Source organism: Amorphotheca resinae, assembly GCF_003019875.1.
Source record: "Amorphotheca resinae ATCC 22711 unplaced genomic scaffold M430scaffold_14, whole genome shotgun sequence".
Lineage (NCBI taxonomy): Eukaryota > Fungi > Ascomycota > Leotiomycetes > Helotiales > Amorphothecaceae > Amorphotheca > Amorphotheca resinae.
Window position 1 is genome coordinate 739,859 of NW_020194484.1, and position 20,964 is coordinate 760,822.

Consider the following 20,964-nt stretch of genomic DNA (forward strand, 5'->3'; position numbering starts at 1 on the left):
GAACCAATGAAAAGAGGTAGCACAGCACCGCACTTTCCCTTTCTGCTCGGAGAGGCCGGTGGTCACGTGCCACCCCGCACCACGTCCCTTGCATTAGGCGCGCAGAGGCCATGGCATGATGGAGGATGTCGTGCTCCCGGGCTGAGAGCACGTCATTGCGGATTCAGTCTTCGCGCCGCAGTGCAAAATCAGTCCTTTGACTTCCTTCTGATCCGTTTCGCCGGCGTGGTGAAACGATGACCGTTATGTATGGAGACCCATGCAGAGATTTCCACACCACCCGGCGGGCCTATGGTTAGCAGTCCTTACTAATTGTGGGCAGTATGTCAGAATGCCAAGTGCTGGACGCTGCTATGGGCGGCCTTGGGGCCTGAGGCATGCTGAACACGGCCTAGGTCGCCGCAGGATATGCAGGATATGCACCGCTCCGCCCCGCTATTCCGCTGTTGGAATATTCCAGATTCCCGCCGTCCGTCATCGTCATGTTTACTGCCCCATTAGGAAATGCTTGTGCACGCGGCGCGGCCAGACCCTGTGCCGGTCTAGCCTAAGGCGGCCTCGGCTTCCCTCAGTGTGGAGAGGCGCCCCGCCTATCACGGCCGGAGCAATAATCGGGCGCGCCGATGCAGTCCTTGATTCCCTGCCCGATAACTACGGTTCGGCATTGTAGCTGCACAGGTACTTCTCTCCAGCAGTTCATCATCCATCATCTATCACTCGCCATTCACACCATCCTTCATTCATCATCCATCGTCTCCCTCCTCCATTCCACCCCCAGTTCCAACAGCATCCTTCCATTGGCCGTCCAATTCGACTCACACATATATATCTTTATATATATACATATACATATATACCTTACATATCTGGATACCTACCTACCTATCTCTACCTACCTTGTATACGTCAGGTATCAGGTATATACATACCTCTTGATCCTGATAACGCAGTGCCCGTGTCGACAGCTCTCTCTCGCGGCCCCGTCTATACTGCCAGCGAGATCTTAGCATCTTCCTCGATCCGCGCGCAGTGTCCTTTGGACCCCTACCAGCCTCAGCTTCAGCTTCAGAATCTCGCATCCGCTCATTAATGCATTTCCGCCAGCCTCTCAGCTCTCAACCTGTCTACTCCTCCCCAATCATCCATTTCCCCTCCCGAAAATGGCGTTAGAAAAGGACCATGCGTCGCTGGATTTCGCAAACAACAATGACCTTGACTCTAAAGAACCTGCCGGCCTGGGGAGCGACCCTAATCTCGACACCGAGAGAGCCACGAGGGGTAGATTTGGGACGAGCAACAGGGCCGCCGGTGCTAGAATCGCCCCCGTATTGCCCCATCTGAGAGGATACGACTTCGGGAGCGATGATTCCGGCTCGGATATCTTGGGGAAGCAGATTGAATTGGAGGCCGGAAATGCCATTCAATACAGAACCTGCAGTTGGCCAAAGGCAAGTCTTAATCCATCCGATCATGCGAGACATTCTGGTGTCTCAAATGCGCCATTAGCGATTGATTGATCAATTATGCGACTCTTGGATCCATTTCTAACCCCGAATTTAGACAGCCGCTCTACTCTTCTCGGAGTACATTTGCTTGGCTATCATGTCTTTCCCCTACTCCTATTCGGTCCTTGGTCTCGTCCCAGGTATCATCATGACGGTTGTCATTGCTGCACTGGTTCTATATACGTCTTTGGTCGTCTGGTGAGCAGATTCTCTCTTGCCAGAAACCGGACGTAGCACTAACACCCCCTCAGGGAATTCTGTCTTCGACACCCTGAAGTCAGAGATGTGTGTGATATTGGGCAGATGCTTTTCTGGGGGAAAACGTGGGCGTGGTATCTCACTGCTATCATGTTTGTCTTGAACAACACCTTCATCCAGGTTTGTTCACCCTCCCAATACTTTTCTACTCCTGTGTATTCACAAGTCGCAGGGTCTACACGTTCTAGTAAGCGCCAAGTACCTCAACACAATCAGTAATCACAGTCAATGCACTATCGTCTTTGCCGTCATTGCTGCGATTATTTGCTGGGTTTTCTCACTTCCAAGGACGTTTAGTGCTCTCTCCAAACTTGGAACTGGATCCGCGTTCTTCACATTCATCTCCGTCCTGTTGGCTGCCATCTTTGCCGGGATCGAAGCCCACCCCGCCGGCTACAATCCCGACCCTAATTATGTCGACCCTGTGACTGGAATCCATGGTGGTGAGCCGATTGTGACCGCAGTTCCCGTCAGTGGCACAACCTTTGTTGCAGGAATGAATGCTTTCCTGAACATCGCGTATACTTTCATCGGGCAGATCACCCTCCCCAGTTTCATTGCCGAAATGAAGAATCCCCATGATTTCCCCAAGGCGCTCTGGGCCGTGACGATATGCGAAATCATCGTTTTCAGCGTTATCGGTGCTGTCGTCTACGCCTACACTGGAAATCAGTACAACACGGCCCCTGCATTCGGATCTCTTGGTAATGAAGTCTACAAGAAAGTGTCGTTCTCGTTCATGATCCCAACCTTGATCTTCCTTGGCGTCCTTTACGCCTCGGTCTCGGCGCGGTTCATCTTCTTCCGCGTTTTCGAGGGCACCCGGCATAAAACGAGCCATACGGTCGTCGGCTGGTCCGCCTGGGCTGCGATCCTTGCGGCAACCTGGGTTGGCGCTTTCATTATTGTACGTGTCCCCACGGCTCATCCCCTCTCCTGATAGCGCAGTTGCTGATAACCATCCTAGGCTGAAGTCATCCCGTTCTTCTCTGATCTGCTGTCCTTGATGTCTTCCCTCTTTGATTCCTTCTTCGGGTTCATCTTCTGGGGCGTGGCGTACATCCGCATGAGGAGAGTCGATGGCGGGGTCAACTGGCTCCGGGAACAGTCCTTGTACGGTTATTCAATGCTGGCCTTGAACATCGTCATTATCTTCATCGGGCTATTCTTCCTGGGGGCCGGCACGTATGCCAGCGTGCAGAGCATCATTGATAGCTACGACGCAGGAACTGTCGGGGGCGTTTTCACATGTGCCAATAATGGTCTCTAAATAATGGCAGAAGCCGCGAGGGCGGGGGCGGTGTTCCATCCGCGATATTAGAGAGAAGGGCATAGAACTAATTGTATTCCTGATTCCTGATTGACATAACTGCGCTTCTTTCTCTCCACATACCGCAGCCCCAAATTTTCCCCGGGGGAGGCGCGCCCGAAGTGGACCGAGTAATGGAATCAACACGTGAAAGAGGAAGCGGGGAGCGGAACGACATGATTGATTTCCATTGCTTAGTGCTTATCTGGTTTTGAAACGGGAGATCCAACATCCCCGCGCAATTAGTAGTGACATGCCACCAGCCAGCCAGCCAGCCACAAAGACAAGGATTAGGGATTAGGGATTAAACTGTTGGGCTGATCCCGGGGCTGATAGACAGGGGTCTGTTTCGTACGATCTGATCTTGGGTAGTATTCGCTTAAGGTACCCAGGTATATTCCTCTAGGGCTCAGCCGTCCAAGGTATGATTGATGACTACCTTACCTACTATAGGAATACAGAAGGAAGAGTTCAAGCTGGTGCGTTAAGTAGGGAAAACAAAGCTAGGGGTTTGGAGATGTGGTTCAGTATCGATTGGTATGGGAGTGCTCCGTGTTGTAGTAGAGACCCGAGGAGAAGAGAGTGGTCTGGATAAATGCCCTGTTATCTAGGTGCACATCCATTTATTCTTGCTCGCTGATACTGTAGTGGAAGGATGAGATTCCTGATGTCGGCTAGGTAAGTATGGAATACATGGATGTGGTGGACTCCTGAGATACCTACTGAGTCGTCAAGTCAATAGTAATGGAGGCTGTATATGGGAGTTGAAAACTTATGAAAACGTTATGCTCTTGTGTTCCTGGAACGGCGAGGGTACTTGAAGATCTTTTGTAGATAGATTTCTACAACATAAGACTTTGCTATATTCTGTACCTGCGATGATCAGGAGGATGATATGGATGGGGAGAGGTTGCGTCTATTTATCAAATTGATCAATAGACGTCTCCCCTGTACGATGTGCATCTATAACTACATAAACGCACACCACCATTGGAGCCTCGTCCGAACATCACGAAAAGAACGGCCATGACCGCACGACCAATTCCAACTGCAAACTAGCAGCCATGTCTTCCGGCTTTGTATCAGGCGGAACCACCGATGCGCCCATCGAGCGCAGTGATGAATGGCTCGCAGCGCAAGCCGAGATTGACGCCAACCGGGCGCGCAAAGCCGCCGAAGCCCAGCAGCAATCCTCTGGGCGGAGTCTGTACGAGGTTCTCGAAGCCAACAAAGGTATTCCCCCGGCACTTCTCCCCCCTTTTTTTACCCCGAATTTCGAAATCCCCTCTCTTCCCTTCAGGTCTACAACTATGCCGGGCACCGGGGCTGATCACGTAGGGGTGCGTTGAACGGGAATAGCGGCCAAGCAAGAAGCATTTGAGGAGGCCAACCGGCTAAAGAACCAGTTCCGGGCGCTGGACGAGGACGAGGTGGAGTTTCTGGACTCGGTGCTGGAGAAGACGAGGGCGGAGGAGGAGCGGGTGAGGAGGGAGACGGCCGAGGGATTGCAGCTCTTCCGGCGGCAGCAGGAGGAGGCGGATAGGAAAGCGCGGGCGGCGGGGGGAGAGCAGAGTCCCGACGAGGTGACGGCGGCAGCGGCAGTGAAGGAGGAGGAGCAGTGGATTGCAGCGGGCAGGAAACGGAAACGTGCGAAGGAGAAGGAAGGGCTCAAGGGGGTGAAGATCCGGAAATCATCATCGTCCACCCTCGAGCCAGCAGCAGTTGCGGCTTCACCATCTCCCGCGAAGGAGCAGCAGGCCGAGGAGACGAAGCCTGCGAGCGTGCCGCAAGATGACCAGCCGGATCTGAAGTCTAAAACTTCGAGTCCTGCGCCTGTCTCTAAAGCATCCCCAGCTGCCCCGAAAGCTGGACTGGGTTTGGTGGACTACGGCTCGGATGAAGACGACGACTGATATATAGATGTTTCTATTCTCGGAAGCGTAACATGGCGCTTGGGCGCTTGTGGAAAGGGGCAGTCTTTTGACCTGGAGTTACGGCGCCAAAAAGCATACGAGCATCAACCACTGACTTCGAAGACCCGGTCATTCATAATCAAAGAAGGTCATCGTTTTCTGGAGGCTGCTGCTCCTCTCTATTCCATGATAATCAATACTCCAGGGGGGTATATACCAACGACGCATCAAAAACGCCCCCTATCCAAGAATAAATAATCCAAGCAGCCTCCCTCACTCCGAACCACAGACCGCTGAGACCGCAACATCATTCCCAGAAACAAACGCCCTTCCATCAAAGAAAACAAATGAAGATGCCCGCCACACCCAGCATCAACGAGCCGCTAACCTTCGCGATCATCAGATCCGCGCCACTCTTGCTGCTCGCCGTCTTAGGCAACCCATTAGGATTCCCCGTCGGGCTGGGAATCATCGGAACGCCTGGTGTTGTCTGCGTCCCGTTGTTGTTAGGCGGAGGTAGAGGAGATGTCGCGTTCCCAATCGTGTAGTTGTATGTTCCGCACCCCAGCACATCAGCTTGTGCCGTGCCCCAGATTGTATAATTATTGTATTTACCTATTTCTCTCCTCGTTAGTCAATGAGTCCATTTCCCCATATCTCTTCACATGTTCCCCCCCCCTCTTTCCCACATCCCTCTTTCACTCATTCAGAAATCGACACCAGCCAGGTAAAGGGTAAAGTAGGCAGAACTCACAACCATCCAACAACCCCCCCAAAGCCGCCCTACACCCCACCAAATCACACCTCCCCATCGTCCCATTCCTCCCCCCACCCTGCTGCTCCATAACAAACCCAAAACTCAAAAAAGGCAACCCATAAGTCCTCCAATCACTACTACTGAAATTCCGCTGCGCGAGCCGGGTACAGAAATCATTCGCTCGTGTCGTGGCGAGACTGATATCATAGCCGTTGGTGGATGGGATGCAGATTGGCGCTCTCCTTCCCTCTCTCCCGACTTTTTATCTCTCAAGATCAGCAATCCAGAACTCAAATTCAAATTCAAATCAAACCACAATACTTATTATCCCCCCCCCCCACCCACCACATCACATCACCAACCCACCCAAATGCACATCCCCACCCACCCCCTCCCCCTCCTTCCCCTCCTCCTTCTCTTCACCACACCCCTCCTCGCCATCTAGAGAGAAGAGGAGGAAAGGAGGGAGGGAAGGAGAATTCCAATTCTAATCTATCTACAAGTCAAGGGTCCAAGCTATCTTATGTATCTGTTGCCAAATTTATGGTCCTGATGTCTATTGCTGACGATAACCTATTGGTGCATTGATGCTGCGGATTAGAGTTGGAGTTGGATTTGGAGTTGGATTTGGAGTTGGGAGTTGGGAGTTGTAGGAGTGAGGCTGTGGCGCAGTCCATGGAACAACACAAGACGGCTGGCTGGTATGGAAGATCCTCACTTCCTCACTTCCTCTATTTATCGTATAATTGTTGGCTGCCTTCCAACCACCTCCCAAAAAAACAAAACAAACTTAAATAAAATAAATTTTACAAAAAGGTTGAGATAGGTAGGATGCGAATTAATCCAATTCAATTCAATTGAACCTAACTCAAGAAGATTCAACCCTGGCACTAGACACGTGCTGGATCGCCCATGTTCGTTGGCGTTGGCGATGGATGGGTTGATGTTTGAAACATGCAGGAGTCACCAAATACCAAAAAAATTGGTCTTGAAGAAAGAAAGAGGGGACTATCTTTGAGGGATGTACCTAGCCTACAGATTTAATTTCCGGCCTCATTGGGACGTGGGCATGTCGTGGGCACTAGGACGTACTCGGGGAAAAGTGATACGTCGAGAAGCCCGTCTGATCTGCTCAATCACTGAAGCCTGGGACAAACATACCCCCATTACCCAAGACCTTATTGCGGTAGTATACAAAGAAGCATATATAAATAACAAGAATCAATGAATGTATAATTCGTCACCAGTCTATTTCTTGGCTTGGCTATCTTCAGTGGGCTACTGGGTGTTGCTCCTGGCATTCATGGTCTATTCCTCCACTGTGGCTCCAATGTCAATATCCTGGGATTCACACTTCCAAAGTAATCCAGAAATTAGTCCCTTATAACCAAGTAAAATTCGGGGTAGAAACTCACATCAGACATTGCAATAACTTCACCTTACCGGCTCCAAACCTCGTGCGAATACCCACCAACTTTCCCTTTGGTGATCCCGGGGTGTATAGTCTTTTCTCCATAGGTCGGCAGCTCGTAGATACTGCTTGCCAAAGATACGATTTCCCGCTGAACCGCGATGCTCAAAGTCTTGAGCTGATCTGTTGATACAACCGTGCCATTGATCTGTTCCTCGTTATAACAAGCCTCTCAATACCAACAACGAAACAAAAGGAAATTGAGACCCTACCAGCTGTACTCTCCACTGAAGACCCTCCTCTAAGTACTTTATTGTCGCAGCCAAATCCTGTCCATCATACCCTCTGGCCTTCAAGGCCTCGGTTAAACCAATCTCATTGTACGACAGAACCTGAGGTAGCGGTCCAGTTATAGACGGCGGCGGCAACATGACAAAAGAACCCACACAAGCATCGCTCGTTGCCCAGTCTGATGGATTTTCGGGGATATCGCCAAGGAATATGCGGATGATAAACCGCAGACCGCCGAGGTCAAATTTAGAAACGCCGATAGTGACGCTCCATTCTGTGACTTCAGCTCGCGGTGCAAGGACATCCCTTTTACTGAGCGAGTTTGAAGATCCGTAAAGAGCGTTTACATGTGCAGTCACATTTGCTTGCAGTTGTTCGGGTGTGTGATTCCAGTCTTCGATTCCGGGGTAAGAGTAGCCGAATGTGCTTAGAGACCGCGAACCTCTTGAAGTATAGAAACTCCCTCGTGTATCGGTAGAGAATGGTTTGAGGGGTGTGGAGAGGGTATCGTTGATTTTGCCCCCTCCTTGGAGGGTGTAAGTGCCGTAGGTTTCAGGGAAAGGTGTAAGATATGAATTCGGATACATTGCCTGATAGATAGCGAAGAAGCGGTCGACATTGACATGGTGGAGCCAGCTTTAAAGGTATTTGTTAGTTCGACGTATTCTGGTGTAAGGAACGAATGGAAGTGGAAAATACAAGATTGGGTCAAAGGACGAATAGCTAAGCTGTGACATATGCCCCCAGCTTCCCCCGATGGAAACGTGAACCAAGTTGTGGACATTTTCAATAGAGGGTCCCCAGGCTATCTGAGTGGCAAAGTTGTCAAAGTCCGTTGACTTTGTCAGTGCATAATACTTCACAACTAAACGTTAGTTCAACCCTGATTCACTCTCATGACCAGAAGCAGAGGCTACTTACTGCTTGATACCTGAGATTTCCATTTGCCAGGACGCTATTTGCTTTAACAAAATCCGAACCATCGCCATATGTATCAGGGGTCCTCACTGTCTGAGGGTAGGCGGCCAGGTACCAGTCATTGGCTTGCTGCGATGAGGATGGAAAATAGGTCTCACTCAGGGGGAAGTTCTGGAACTTGTACTGCAACAATGGATTGCTCACATTCCGATATCCAGAAGGAGTCAAGATTGCTAATGTCGGGGCATTGACGACGTCTGGCATTTCAGGGGTAGATGCCCAATCCCAGTATGGAACGCGAAAATTGTCTGCTGCAGTTTGCCATATTTGGGAGCCGGCTGTTGCATATGTGCTAGCAATTGCCTGTACGTGACCAACAAGGACTTGCTAGGGCATAGTGTTAGACTATCGAACAACAGCGGCGTTGGAGATAATTTACTTCGTAGAGAGCGAGATAGGGGCGATGCCATGTCAGGAACAACACCGAATCTGGGTGTTGTCAGTTTCTTGGTCTCTCCCGCCCTGACAACTAACTCACCATGAGTACAATAGCCAGTAATCGGGGAATTGTTCCCTTGAGCAACATTATCCCACGAGGTATAAGGTCGGCCATGGATACCTATTTGGTTCTCAGATGACCACTTCTTCCAACGTGGTTATCGACACTTACCAGCAATCTGGTAATATGAAAGCAAATCGCTCTCTGGAAGGCTTTGCATAGCAGCAAGTGCCTGGATGTACAGAGACCTAGTGAAAACCTCAGTATCCGCAAGTAGGCTGACAAGTAACTGTTCTGGCAGGCTCTTACCATGATGGGGCGTCCTCTTGGAGATCTAGAATATTGCGTCTAGCAGGTCTTGCACCAGTGGCCTGGTCGACTCCAGTATGGGTCCCAGTGACAACATAGTGCTGATATCTGGCCTCCAGTTCTGCGGCGGCAGTAGCAGCAATACACCAGCCAGATACCAAGAGGGCAGCCCACGAGAAGAATAGCATCTTGGAACTGGGCGAGAAATGAACGAGAGTAGACACCGCAAACGAGTGACACGGTGAAAAGTGAAAAGTTCGGAGAGCCGATATTGATGATATTAATATTGTGATGTCGATATCCTGACGTCGAGACTGGGTAGGTGCAGCGGACCTGCAGCCTTGATAACCGAGCCTGTCAGGAGGTTGAAAGGGGAAAAGCAAAAATGCAGGAACAGTCTTCGTACATATATTGGCCATGTATTTTGTAAAATCTTGCTTATCAGCCACCTACGGACATGTCCATGTAGGAATCCTCCACGATGCAGTGCCTTGTGTCGCAACGGGGCCGGGTTCATAAGACTCGAATTGGGGACAGTCCTTGTACTTGTGACGAGAACGCCACGCAGCAAATATAGACTCTCTCGGAGCCACGACATAAGTCCAAATTCAGACCAGACGGCGTGGCCATAGATAGCGAATACTTAGGTTGACCGCTCCTGGAATTAGCCATGTGCTGCCGGCCATATAGCATATCCATGCGAACATGGCCTCGGATAGACACACGTCGTCGACACGGGAGAGAGGGAGAGAGAGGGAAGACAAAAGGAGGGTTACTTGAACATTGTTCCCATATCAAACCAACAGATGATTGAAAGGGAGGCGAAGCCATATGGTCACGCGCATACACGATGACCTGTTAAAGGCCTCCTAGTCCAAGGCAGCGTACCTAGCACACGAGGAACAGATTGGATGCTAGACAGACCGCTATTGGAGGAATCGCCAACACAGAAACACACAGGTACGGAGTGCTTGGTCAACATGCAAATGCCGCTGATACAATGGGAACGCTTCCCGCATTCACATGATGCGGTGACACGCCGGTGACGTTCATTGTACTTGCGGGTGGGAGCTGGAGGAGTATGCAGTTTCCCGTGACATTCAATACATCAGTTCGTGATCGTGTCGCAGCAATGCCTGCGGAGAGGCACGGGATATAGAGAGGCTATGCGAAGAGGTATCATGTCGTGCAGGATAAAACGGTCGGAAGGGAACAGAAGATGCCAAGAAGGGAATGATATCTCCAAAGCTTTATGTTTCCTATCGGCACGCCCGCTGGACTATCATATTTTATAGCCCGCCCCCCTCGAGACCATAGAGTGACTAGACATGCCAAGAACTTTCGCACGGCATATGTCACTACTGTAGAAGAGCACGTGCTCCAAACGATCCCTAACAGTGAAAAGATTTGATCAAAAGTACCAAAAAAACATACAAAAAAATGTAGGTTGAACAAGATTGCACACAACGCAATGCGAAATTTCCCGCAAAAGCCTACCTGACAACTTAATGCTCGCAGCCAACCGAGTCCAGAGCAAGAAAGGCCGGGTACCTACCTACCCATTTGAAGGGTGGTTCAAGTTCTTCTGAGCCTCCACAAACTCGATCGCCGGCTGTCAGTATCAGGGCCAAGGAGGAGAGAGGTAACTCGAATGCAGAGATACGCCGTCTGCCTCCTCTGCTTCTTCCTCCGTGCTATTTCCCTTTCGAGACCTCATGCCGATATGGGAGACTGGGTTATATAGGTAGGTATACACGATATTGTTCGGACCCTTGGTGTACGTTCTTTCGAGAATCATAAACCCATCAAGCATCACGCATGGCGATCTCTAATAAAAGAACAGTCAGCATTCTAGTCCATAAAGGACGTCCGTTAAGATCTCTTACCTAGGGTACATTATTCAACATGACCAGCTCTGTGGTTGTTTATCAGGTTTTTGGTCGGAGATTGATCACTGCAGGTAAGTAGGTAGGTAGAGAAGCAAAATGCGACTTTATCTGAGACAAGGCCGCAGCTATCAATGACTACCCTCCTCATCTTGGCACCGACGCACACACATAGTTCGTAGATATTTGTATCACCAGCATGTAACCCGATTGAATCAATCAATCATTACGCGTTGAGTGCGGATGCGAAATTTCGAGTCGATGGAGGAGATTATGATGATAACCGATTCTGGTTTCCGGAACCGCGTGATGGGCTGTGAAGGCCTTTGTATCTGGGATGTCTCGAGAATCGAGGTTCCAAGCCCTTTGCTCGCTATTAAAATCGGCTATTATCATATCGAGTCCCTGACTACTCCCCACGGTATCATTATCGAACAATTGCTGAGCAGCCCACTGCATCAACCCCACATCGTGTACGGATACCTTATCCATAATGGCAGCAGGGCTAGTTGCATGTTCTGATAGCGACAACAGCTGCATGGTTATCTGCATGCAAAGAGACATGAGAATCTCCTTGCCCACTCACTCTCCCTTTCCCGCATCATGCTCAGTGCTCTCTATTCTTACCCAAATCCTCACATCCTTCGAAAAATAGTATCGAAGCCTCTTCCCAGAAACCCAACACAAGCCCAAGCCAGCCAGGAACATGGTTCTCCATCTCTCACCCGCGACCGAGTCGTAAGCTGAAGATATAGCCTCCGTGCACCTTGCAGCCTTCTCATCCAATATCCTTCTGCATGCCCAGTTCCCAACCCCAGCTAGTCTCCTGGCGCTGCGCGAGTTTCTGCGTCAGGACACTCTTCGAGATCTGCGGGATCCCGGGAAAGCTGTCTTGGTTGTGCGAGATACAAAGGCCAGTAACCTGATCGTGGGCTTTGCGAAATGGGATCTCCCGGGCCATGATGCGAGTCACAGTGATATCACGTGGCCAGAGGGCTGTCGTGAGGAGTATCTAAAGGGGTATTATGAAAAGGTAATGGCAGCGAGGGATAGGGTGATGGGGGGCAGGCATTGCTATTGTAAGATGACCAAGTTATCTTCGACTATATGGCAGATGGAGTTGGTGTTTCATTTTTATTACCCTGGCGCTTACCCACTCTACAGTATATGCTCATCGGGGCTACTTAGCTGTGTTTTCAAATGCATCCTTTGTTCAGACGTCTAGAGCAGCGTGCAAGAACATTGTGCTTACGATTCTGGATAGGCCTAACTTACGTCGGCACACTTCCTGATTATCGAGGGCGTGGGGTCGGGACAATGCTGACCGAGTGGGGGCTTGAACGAGCCAGAGCGGATAGGATCCCGATATATCTCGATAGTACACTCTCGGCTTCATCCCTGTACCGTAGATTGGGATTCGTTGCGCTGGATGGCATCTCGATGACACTTCCTGGGACGGAAGACAGTGGTGAGCCACTCATCTACGAAGAATTGAGTATGCTTAGGACCTGGGACGATGAGGCTCCCGACATGGATCGTTGGGATTCGAGCCTCAATATCTCGAGTCTGAAGATGGATTATGAGGCGGGGATCAAACCTCAACATGTCGTTCAAGCTATCTACGACCGCATCGAGGCCTACAAAGAGGTGCAACCATCGGTATGGATCCACCTTCAGCCTATGGGCGATGTCATGAAGGCCGCGAATGAACTTCTCATCCGCTGGCCAGACCCAGCAGAGCGGCCGCCTCTATGGGGAATCCCTTTCAGTGTGAAAGACAACATCGATATCGAAGGGATCCCTACGACAGCGGGCTGCCCAGCTTTAGCATCTGTGCCGGCGTCTTCAGCGCCTGTTTACAAACGTTGCATAGATGCTGGTGCTCTCTTCATAGGCAAGACAAATATGGAGCAGCTTGCAACTGGAATGACTGGGTGTCGAAGTCCTTACGGGGACCTTCATTCAACTTTCAGCAAATCTCACATAGTTGGCGGCTCGAGTAGTGGCAGTGCTGTTTCTGTTAGTGAGGATCTGGTCTCATTCTCTCTTGGCAGCGATACCGCGGGCTCGATCCGACTGCCAGCACTCTTCAACGGCGTTGTGGGGTTCAAGCCAACGAAAGGTACAGTTTCGGCGCGGGGAGTATTCCCAGCATGCCTCCACCAAGACTGCGTCTCGTTTCTTGCGTTTAGTGCAGAGGACGCTGACCAAGTCTGGCGAGTCTGCAAAGGGTTCGACAGAGGGGATTCCTTTGCGAAATTACCTTGCTATTATCCTACGAAAGGAGCTCTGGCATCTACGGGATCTTCTTCCTTTCGGTTCGGCATCCCGCCTCAGAGCGCCCTTGAGGTCTGCAGCGTTGCCTATCGTCAACAATTTGCCCAGGTTACGAAAGCTCTGCAAAACGCGGGTGGGAAACTGGTAAATTTGGACTGGGAGCCATTTGCGGCGGCAAACGAGCTCTTATACAACAGCTCATTCGTGGTTGAGCGACTAACGATCTTCCCTGAAGGCTGGTTCGAACAGAACAAGGAGTTGCTGCATCCAGTCACCAGACAGGTATTTGAAGCTGCAGTGGCGAGGAATAGCACGGCGGTGGAAGTATTTCGAGATCTGCACAAACAGGCGGAATACAAGAGGGCGGTCGAAAATATCCTGAGGCCCGGCGGGTATGAAGAGGACGGAGAAGATGAATTGACCGTGATGGTGGTGCCGACAGCCCCTTTTCATCCCACGATTGAAGATGTGGAGCATGAACCAATTGGAGTCAATGGCAAGCTGGGTGCCTTCTCTCATTTTGCCAATATATTGGACTTGGTGGGCGTAGCACTGCCATGTGGGACTTACAAAGTTGCAGCGGAAGGCCAGGAGAAGCAGCGGGAACAGAGATTACCATTTGGCGTGACCATCTTGGCTGCTTGCGGGCTGGACGAGGGACTATTGAGGTTGGCAAAACGGCTGGAGGAGATGCTGGGTGAGTTGGGTCAAGATGAGTAAAATACCCATTTAACGAAGTATGAATAAAGGGGAGCGATATGGAGCCACACGTGTGCCTTTGCCAATCATGACCATATCCACGATGGCGGTACTCGGGACTCGGGACTCGGGACTCGGTAGTAATCGTGTGGATGGCGATAATACAGGATTACTCCGTATTATTATAGCACCGTTTTCCTCTGTAATAATGCGGGCACTACTGCGTCCTGAAGGCCAAGCTTCAAGCACCGCGATTACGCTGCTCGGTCTCATTGCTCAATGACAGTCGATTACACAAAACATTCGGCAACGGGAAACCTGCCAATCTCTGCTCTTAGGTAAGAGTCGACGCGGACCTAATCAGAAGCGCGACCAGGAGATTCTCTTAGTAATGCCACAAAGGCTCCCCGTTGCGATGGAGTTGTGGGGTTGCCGATCTGCCCAGGAATGCGCGGTAGCTGGGCGGGTCCAGATCCGAATAATCAGCGTCTCCATCAGATACTGCAGATCTACCGACCCGGCCTTCCCTCGCCGCGGATGTCCTCTCAACGGGATGTATCAAGTATGTCACTGGAATCTCGAGGTTTGAGCAGCGTGTGCGCCGGAGAACAGAGGGGCTGTCTTAAGACAGACATTCCTCGTGCTGATGTCGGCGCATTCGGGACTGGAGGGGGCCTATCTTTTGGCAAGATTTAGTAAGATGGTAACCTGTAACAGGTCAGATATGGTCTTACTGATGTAGGCATTGGGACGCCTTACTTTGACAGACTTGGGATGACGGTCGGACCTCCAGGAATCCGGGGACCACTCATGACGGAGCGAATTGGCATTATTATATACGCATTACGTACCCAATTGCCGCTAACGTTGCGATTCAACCCGGTTTACCTGCCTCACGCCTAATCCAACCCCGAAATATGCTTAAATGCACATAAAATACACCCCGTCTTTTATAACATCCATAATATTTATAATAATATCAAAACATCTATATCTTCCTGGAATCCTTATCTCTGATGATCCGTCGCTCTTGACCTTGTCCCCCCAATCCTCGCTGCTCTCCTCTCTCCTCGCGCTCGCAGAATGTCGATGCTAGTTTCGATGACGGCCAACAGCATCCAATATCATCATCTCTCTTGTCCTCCTTCGAATACCGGGTAGGGGCAGCGGACCCCTCTTCAGTACTTATCATCCCTCCACGCGCTGATAAGCAGCGTGCGCTCAGACGCGGTCACGTACAGTACAGTGGGAGAGTGGGGAGCCGTTGATACGCAGAGAGATAGGCGGCACAGGCCTTATCACCTCCCCAGACTGTCCTCGACTCGACGGAGTATCGATCGATCCCGCGGGGATTCGCTCTTTTCAGGAAATTCGCAGGTCGCAGCAAAACAAATCATCCACCCCCTAGTAATTACTACCTTCAAGTTTCAGCAGGCCTGTCCGCAACCCCCCATCCTTCCCCGAGCCAACCGCTGGACAGAGAGTTGATCACCGGCTTGACACAGACTTCCGGTGCCTGGGTTTTGGCCGAGCCTCATTATCTCGTCCGCCGCCATGTCAAACCCTACTAGCATTGCCCGTACCGCCCCCATTGCTATAGCCTCTCGAAATCCCCATCTGCATCCATCCGTCGAGACGAACAGTACCGACGGCAGAGAGAGTGGCAACAGGACCCTTCTCTCCGCAAGCATGAGCAGCACGGCGTCCGCAGAGTCAGGATCGCACCTCCGAGGCCGGAAGGATCGCCCATGCGATGCCTGCCGGAGGAGGAAGAGTCGATGTGTGATAAATGAAGGCCAGACGAGTTGCGTGCTCTGTCAGTTCCATTCCCAGGAGTGTACGTTCGTGCAGAGCCCGCAACCGAGAAAAAGGAAACTGAATCGGGAGGGCAATGAAGAATCTGTAGCCAAGAGAAGGTATGCAAGGAACACCTTTTCTCTGTGCAAGCATGGGTCCGGATGCGGCTCGCGAGATATCTACAACTTCTGGTTCTCTTTTCAGTCATCAAACTCCTTCAGTAATTGAGCCCGCCCTCACCAGCCTCAGACATAGTCGCTCTGAATTAAAGCGCTTGAGTATTTGCTGAAGGCTTAAATGATTGTCTCGGGTTGGGCGATTCTGGGCGCAGCTTGCTAGATCTTATGTTATCTTTGCCTTATTCATGTCATGTAACTCAGGAGCACCACAGCTGACCACTTGTGCACTTTTCAGATCCCCAGACAGAACGGATGATCCACAAAGAAGGCCTCCTGAGTCGAGCGTTTCTAGCACGGGAGCTACGAGTTCGTTGATTGAGGAGATGGCAAATTTTGGTGGACCAACAATGCTGAAACGAACACTGGGGTTACAAGAGGACAGATATAGCCAATATATTGGGCCAACGACCGATTTTGAACCCTCACTTATAGACCTGTCTCCCTTCGATCCTCAAGACGAGAGTCTGTTGTCGAGGGGTACTTTAAGGAAGGTGAGTGATGGGCACACTTTCTTAATGCTCCCGGATTACAGTACGCCCGGTCACGAGCACGTAATTGAGGATGCGGATGCAATTGAGAATATTGTTGCTCCTCATGGGCCGGCTCTTCTTGAATTATACTTTCGAATAATTCATCCAAATTTTCCGATACTTCAGAAGACAGTTTTCTTCGAGAAGTACAACCGCTCATACCGGGAATTCTCACCCCCTATCCTAGCTGCGGTATACATCTTGGCTATCAACTGGTGGGATCACAGCGAAGAGTTGGCAGGCCTTCCCAGACCGGATCTGAGGGAGCTGGAACGACTTGCGCGCGTGACCTTGGCGGATGCCATGTATAGGCCGAAGTTGTCTACCGTTCAAGCAGGTCTCTTGCTCTCCCAGCGACCGGAAGGAGATCAATGGGCACCAACAGCCCAACTGGTGGCGATTGGCCAAGAACTAGGTCTCCACCTCGACTGTACAAACTGGAAAATTCCGCTCTGGGAACGTGGACTGCGAAAACGTCTCGCATGGGCTTTGTATATGCAGGACAAGTGGGGGTCTCTGGTACATGGTCGGCCCTCCCACATATTCGCCTCAAATTGGGCCGTGCAACCCCTCACCCCCAGCGACTTCCCAGATGTCGAATTTGACGAATCAGACAGTGAGGAGAGTGCCGAATATGAAAAGGGTCGCCTCCTATTCACGCAGATGATCAGCCTCTCAAAAATCCTCGCCGAGGTTCTGGATACCTTCTACACACTTCAAGCCATGGCTACTGTCACAGCAGCCGGATCACAAGGCACACAGTTGGTGCTCCAACTGGCGAAGCCCGTGCAGCTGCAGCTAAAAGATTGGTTTGCTGCGTTGCCTTCTTGCTTACGGATGGATTCATCCTCGTCCAGTTCCCAAAGGTCGAACAAGCTCTCCTCAACAGGCTACCTTCACCTTGCCTACTTTGCTACAGAAATAACCCTCCATCGCCGAATTATCCGCTCCCTGGCTCCTTCCGGCCAGGGCGACGTAAAACCATCTCTCGATCCATATGTCCTTCATATCTGCCGGTCGGCAGCGAAAACACGTCTAATATCTGCAATGGATTTCGTGAACCGTCTCACATCGTCTCACCTTCGCGCGTTCTGGTATTTTGCCTCCAAGACGAATTTTGCGTTAATAGGAACATTCGGTAGTTTATTGTGGGCTACAGCGCCTGGTCGGGAGGAGGCCGAATGGTATAGGAGACGTTTAGCGGAATACAGATGGACATTAGGGGTGTCGTGCAAAGGTGGCAACGGAGAGGGTGGAAATGGACGGTTGACAGAATTTGCAATGGGCATGCTGGATACGTCTACCGGTCTACTTAAAGCACTGCCGGAAAAACCTGCCCTAAGCCGGGTCGGGAGCGAGGCGGAGAACCTCAGTAATGGCAATCGACGGCAGGGAAATCCGGCTGAGGGATATGGCTACGGCAGCTATGGAGGAAGCAGCAGTGGTGGTTTCGGGATTGGTGGTCCAAGAGGGCGCGAGAGCAGCGTCGGTGATACTGAAGATACAGGCTTGGCTATCAGAAGCGGCCTGGCCAGTCCCAGCACGAGCGTGAGCAGCAGTGGCGGGAGTGCGGCCGGCTATGAGAACTACATGGTCCCGTCGAATGGATACAGTGCGCCCGGTGCTGATGACGGCTATCGATGAGATGAGCGCACGAGACATTATGTGTGTAAGAGCATGGGGGTTTACGATTTATGATTACTGATAGCGATGCATATTGTGCGGATGGTCTCTTGCCATGGCTGGCGTTGGGTAGGTAAATAGAATATAGAATCATGCATGAACATAACGTGTCCTGTCCCTGGCTGAACCAGTATAGCTGTGATGGCAAGATATAATAAGGTAATACTTCACCAGAACCAGGGATAGGGGGGTGAGGCCACGTGCTCCCCCTTCTACCTCTTTTACCTCTTTTACCCACCTAACCCCCCATTCAACTCGGTCTCCCATCTTCATTCACAACACCACAAGCATCATCATAAGAGACTCTTTCTTCAATGCTTAATCAAGGCTCATCAAAGCTCATACGCAGCCGTTGTTGTGGAGCCTCTCATCGATTCTTCTATCTAGGTAAGCTTCATCTATGTAACAAAAATACCTCAGCTGATGATCACATTTCTTGCACAGCCTTGCGTAGCTCCAGGACTCTTCTCTTTGCTGTATGCTTCTGTTTGTAGAATAGATAGATAGATGCCTTCATTTTTGTATGGAGAATTGCGAGATGAGGTGAGGGAAGGAAAGGGATGGGTTGGGATGGCGATACGGGAAGTAGAATTAGGTAGAATTGGTTTTAATTTTACCCACCGGGGGCAATTGATATGCTTGCTCGTGTTCTTGCTGCTGAATGATGAAGAGCCTCTCGCTCATGCCATGCTCGGGCCCACTGTCCGTATATGAATTTTGTCTCCGTCGTGACACTCGTCTCGTCCCGTTTTGGCCGTCTCCAAGCCATTATGATCCAAAAAGGAAGGAGGATGATGATAGATGAATAAATAAATAAATAGATAAATAGATATGGCAAGGAAAAGTGAGGTATTAGAAAAGACCCCAAGATATCTAAAGGCTCTTCTCCAGTATGACCAAGTCCCGGAATCCATCCTTCCACTTAGCATTCTCGGCACTGGTTGGTCGGGGCAGTGGGCACCGAGCATATCCTCCGTATCCGAACCAACTCTGCAATCCCGCCTTGGTGCTGACAATGCCGCCCTGGATCGCGGCCCAATCGCCCTGCGCGACCGTCTCCTGCATCTTCTGCGCCTCGGCAATGTTGCCCTCGCGGTATAGCCGGACCGTCTCGACACATGCCTTCGGAGCGATATTGGCCAAGCCGGCCAGGATGCCATGGCCGCCGCCCATTAGGCTCTGGAGCGTGAAATCGGCGCTCCCGCCCAAGACCAGGAACGGCGGCTGTGCGTCGAGCGGTTGCGGCTTGGTCGGCTTGGTCGCGGCCACGATGCGGTTCAGCTTCCCTGTGTTTCCGCACGTGAGCTTCACGCCGACGATGTTCGGGTGCGCGGCGAGCTGGATGATGACATCCGAGGAGAGATCCAGGCCGGAGACAGCGCCGGGGTAGTTGTAGATCAGGAGAGGGATGGGTGATTGGTCGGCGACGGTGGTAAAGAAGGTGATGACGCTGGCGGAGGAGGGAGAGAAAAGAGGTGCGTAGTAGGAGGGGGGAAGCACGAGGGCGTAGTCGCCGCCGGCGGCATGGGCTTCGCGGCAGTATTGGATGGTTTCCCGGGCAGATTGAGCTCCACAGCCAACAATGATAGGGAGGCGGGAGAAGCCAGCGGCGTTGAGGGCGGACCGGGTTGTGGCGGTCACGGTTTGGCGTTCGGAGTGTGTGAGGTGGACGGCTTCGCCATTGGAACCTTGTGTAGCAATTCCTGTTACGCCGGCTTTGGCAAGGCGGACTGCATGGCTGGCAATGGTTGCCGTATCCAGGTCTTCAGTAACAGGATCGAAGAAGCAGACAGTAGGGACGTAGACTCCTGGGATCAAGGGGCGGGTGACGCGGTCCTCGATATCAAGGGAGCCATTGCTATAGGAGGAGCTGTACTCATTCAATGGGGCCTCTGAGTATACGCTGTTGGCACTGCTCGAGTTTCGGAGGTTGGAGCTTGTAGCGGGACGGAAGGACATGTTGTTGGAATCTTGAGTAAAACTACCTGAGGGAGATGGCGCGTCGTTGTGCGGAGACATAGTATGCTTGGAGCAAGGAGGCCCAGGGGAGAGGGGCCGAGTGAGGAAGAGACAAAGCCCTCTTGCAGGTAGAAGCAGCGTAAAGGGAGAAGAATATCAACCCTGATAATCCAAGACTTGAAGCCGACTAATGGGTAGAGATATCACTATCTGAAGAGGCCGAGTGATGTATATATATGATATGATATGTATATATGACGCTTTTCCCTCCGCGGTGAGACGTCAGACAACTGCTGGATTGCTGGACCGGGAGACTGATAGTATGACGGCAGAACTGCCAGATTTAAATGTATTTTGCTGTTCCTGGGTGGCATGGGAAAGGGAGCCCACCTGGACAAGGGTATTTGTATGTACCGTGTACATCGAAGTACTAGAGGACCAAAGTACCAAGGACTCCGCCGGTCTCTCGTAGCCCAGCTCTTAGTGTGGGGGTTGAGAACCTCTGAACCTTGACCTCGTGGCTAGACCTGCTTGAACCCATGCGGAAAAATTCTCCGGATTCTGCTCGTCAGGCCATAACAAGGGCCCTCGGGCAGCGGGTTGTGGAGATTGATGAACCCGTGAGTCCTGTGCGGTTGTAGCCAGGATCGTGAGATTCGTTGCTCTTGGGCTGACAGCCATGGCTATGACAGCGCGCGCAAGCAGTGCGACACGAGGAGTCGTCAATGACCATCAGCAACGTTGCAATAGCCGTCAATCAAGAGTAAGACTTGCTCTCGTGGTT

The 20,964-nt window shown here is 51.3% G+C and overlaps 8 protein-coding genes across 8 annotated transcripts; 6 read left to right on the forward strand and 2 right to left on the reverse strand.

Annotated features, from left to right (window-relative positions):
• Window positions 1–1,160: 1,160 nt before the first annotated feature.
• On the forward strand, window positions 1,161–3,033 carry M430DRAFT_54397 (hypothetical protein; the record flags this gene model as incomplete). Its single annotated transcript, XM_024868465.1, has 5 exons — window positions 1,161–1,448; window positions 1,561–1,703; window positions 1,757–1,883; window positions 1,936–2,670; window positions 2,731–3,033. The coding sequence occupies 5 exons, from the start codon at window positions 1,161–1,163 to the stop codon at window positions 3,031–3,033; spliced, it is 1,596 nt and encodes a 531-aa protein (XP_024716771.1).
• A 1,103-nt stretch (window positions 3,034–4,136) lies between these two features.
• Window positions 4,137–4,985, forward strand: M430DRAFT_110466 (hypothetical protein; the record flags this gene model as incomplete). Its single annotated transcript, XM_024861362.1, has 2 exons — window positions 4,137–4,305; window positions 4,432–4,985. 2 exons carry the CDS (start codon window positions 4,137–4,139, stop codon window positions 4,983–4,985), a joined length of 723 nt encoding a protein of 240 aa, XP_024716772.1.
• Window positions 4,986–6,901: 1,916 nt separating this feature from the next.
• Window positions 6,902–9,358, reverse strand: M430DRAFT_148290 (hypothetical protein; the record flags this gene model as incomplete). Its single annotated transcript, XM_024863114.1, has 9 exons — window positions 6,902–7,095; window positions 7,158–7,361; window positions 7,426–8,080; window positions 8,144–8,301; window positions 8,366–8,749; window positions 8,802–8,851; window positions 8,901–8,981; window positions 9,033–9,109; window positions 9,171–9,358. 8 exons carry the CDS (start codon window positions 9,356–9,358, stop codon window positions 7,182–7,184), a joined length of 1,773 nt encoding a protein of 590 aa, XP_024716773.1. The 3' UTR covers window positions 6,902–7,095; window positions 7,158–7,181.
• Window positions 9,359–11,804: 2,446 nt separating this feature from the next.
• Window positions 11,805–12,562, forward strand: M430DRAFT_71885 (hypothetical protein; the record flags this gene model as incomplete). The annotated part of the gene is made up of 2 exons (XM_024869519.1): window positions 11,805–12,135; window positions 12,321–12,562. Coding segments are annotated over 2 exons (573 nt in total), but the record flags the coding sequence as incomplete, so codon positions are not given.
• Window positions 12,563–12,586: 24 nt separating this feature from the next.
• Window positions 12,587–14,053, forward strand: M430DRAFT_110523 (hypothetical protein; the record flags this gene model as incomplete). The annotated part of the gene is made up of 1 exon (XM_024861366.1): window positions 12,587–14,053. One exon carries the CDS (start codon window positions 12,587–12,589, stop codon window positions 14,051–14,053), a length of 1,467 nt encoding a protein of 488 aa, XP_024716775.1.
• Window positions 14,054–15,372: 1,319 nt separating this feature from the next.
• On the forward strand, window positions 15,373–16,469 carry M430DRAFT_193146 (hypothetical protein). Its single transcript, XM_024864050.1, has 3 exons — window positions 15,373–15,470; window positions 15,538–15,848; window positions 16,244–16,469. The coding sequence occupies exons 2-3, from the start codon at window positions 15,587–15,589 to the stop codon at window positions 16,321–16,323; spliced, it is 342 nt and encodes a 113-aa protein (XP_024716776.1). The 5' UTR covers window positions 15,373–15,470; window positions 15,538–15,586; the 3' UTR covers window positions 16,324–16,469.
• M430DRAFT_37702 (hypothetical protein) lies at window positions 16,308–18,269 on the forward strand. Its single transcript, XM_024867171.1, has one exon. The coding sequence runs from the start codon at window positions 16,332–16,334 to the stop codon at window positions 18,180–18,182; it is 1,851 nt and encodes a 616-aa protein (XP_024716777.1). The 5' UTR covers window positions 16,308–16,331; the 3' UTR covers window positions 18,183–18,269.
• An 825-nt stretch (window positions 18,270–19,094) lies between these two features.
• M430DRAFT_110947 (hypothetical protein) lies at window positions 19,095–20,240 on the reverse strand (the record flags this gene model as incomplete). Its single annotated transcript, XM_024861402.1, has 1 exon — window positions 19,095–20,240. One exon carries the CDS (start codon window positions 20,238–20,240, stop codon window positions 19,095–19,097), a length of 1,146 nt encoding a protein of 381 aa, XP_024716778.1.
• Between the last annotated feature and the right edge of the window lie 724 nt (window positions 20,241–20,964).

Bases quoted from the DNA above. Each gene is read 5' to 3' on its own strand.
- M430DRAFT_193146 (XM_024864050.1), top strand. From the start codon at position 15,587: ATGTCAAACCCTACTAGCATTGCCCGTACCGCCCCCATTGCTATAGCC. The intron at 15,849-16,243 runs GTCAGTTCCATT...TGCACTTTTCAG, and splicing joins CCAGACGAGTTGCGTGCTCT to ATCCCCAGACAGAACGGATG.
- M430DRAFT_37702 (XM_024867171.1), top strand. From the start codon at position 16,332: ATGGCAAATTTTGGTGGACCAACAATGCTGAAACGAACACTGGGGTTA.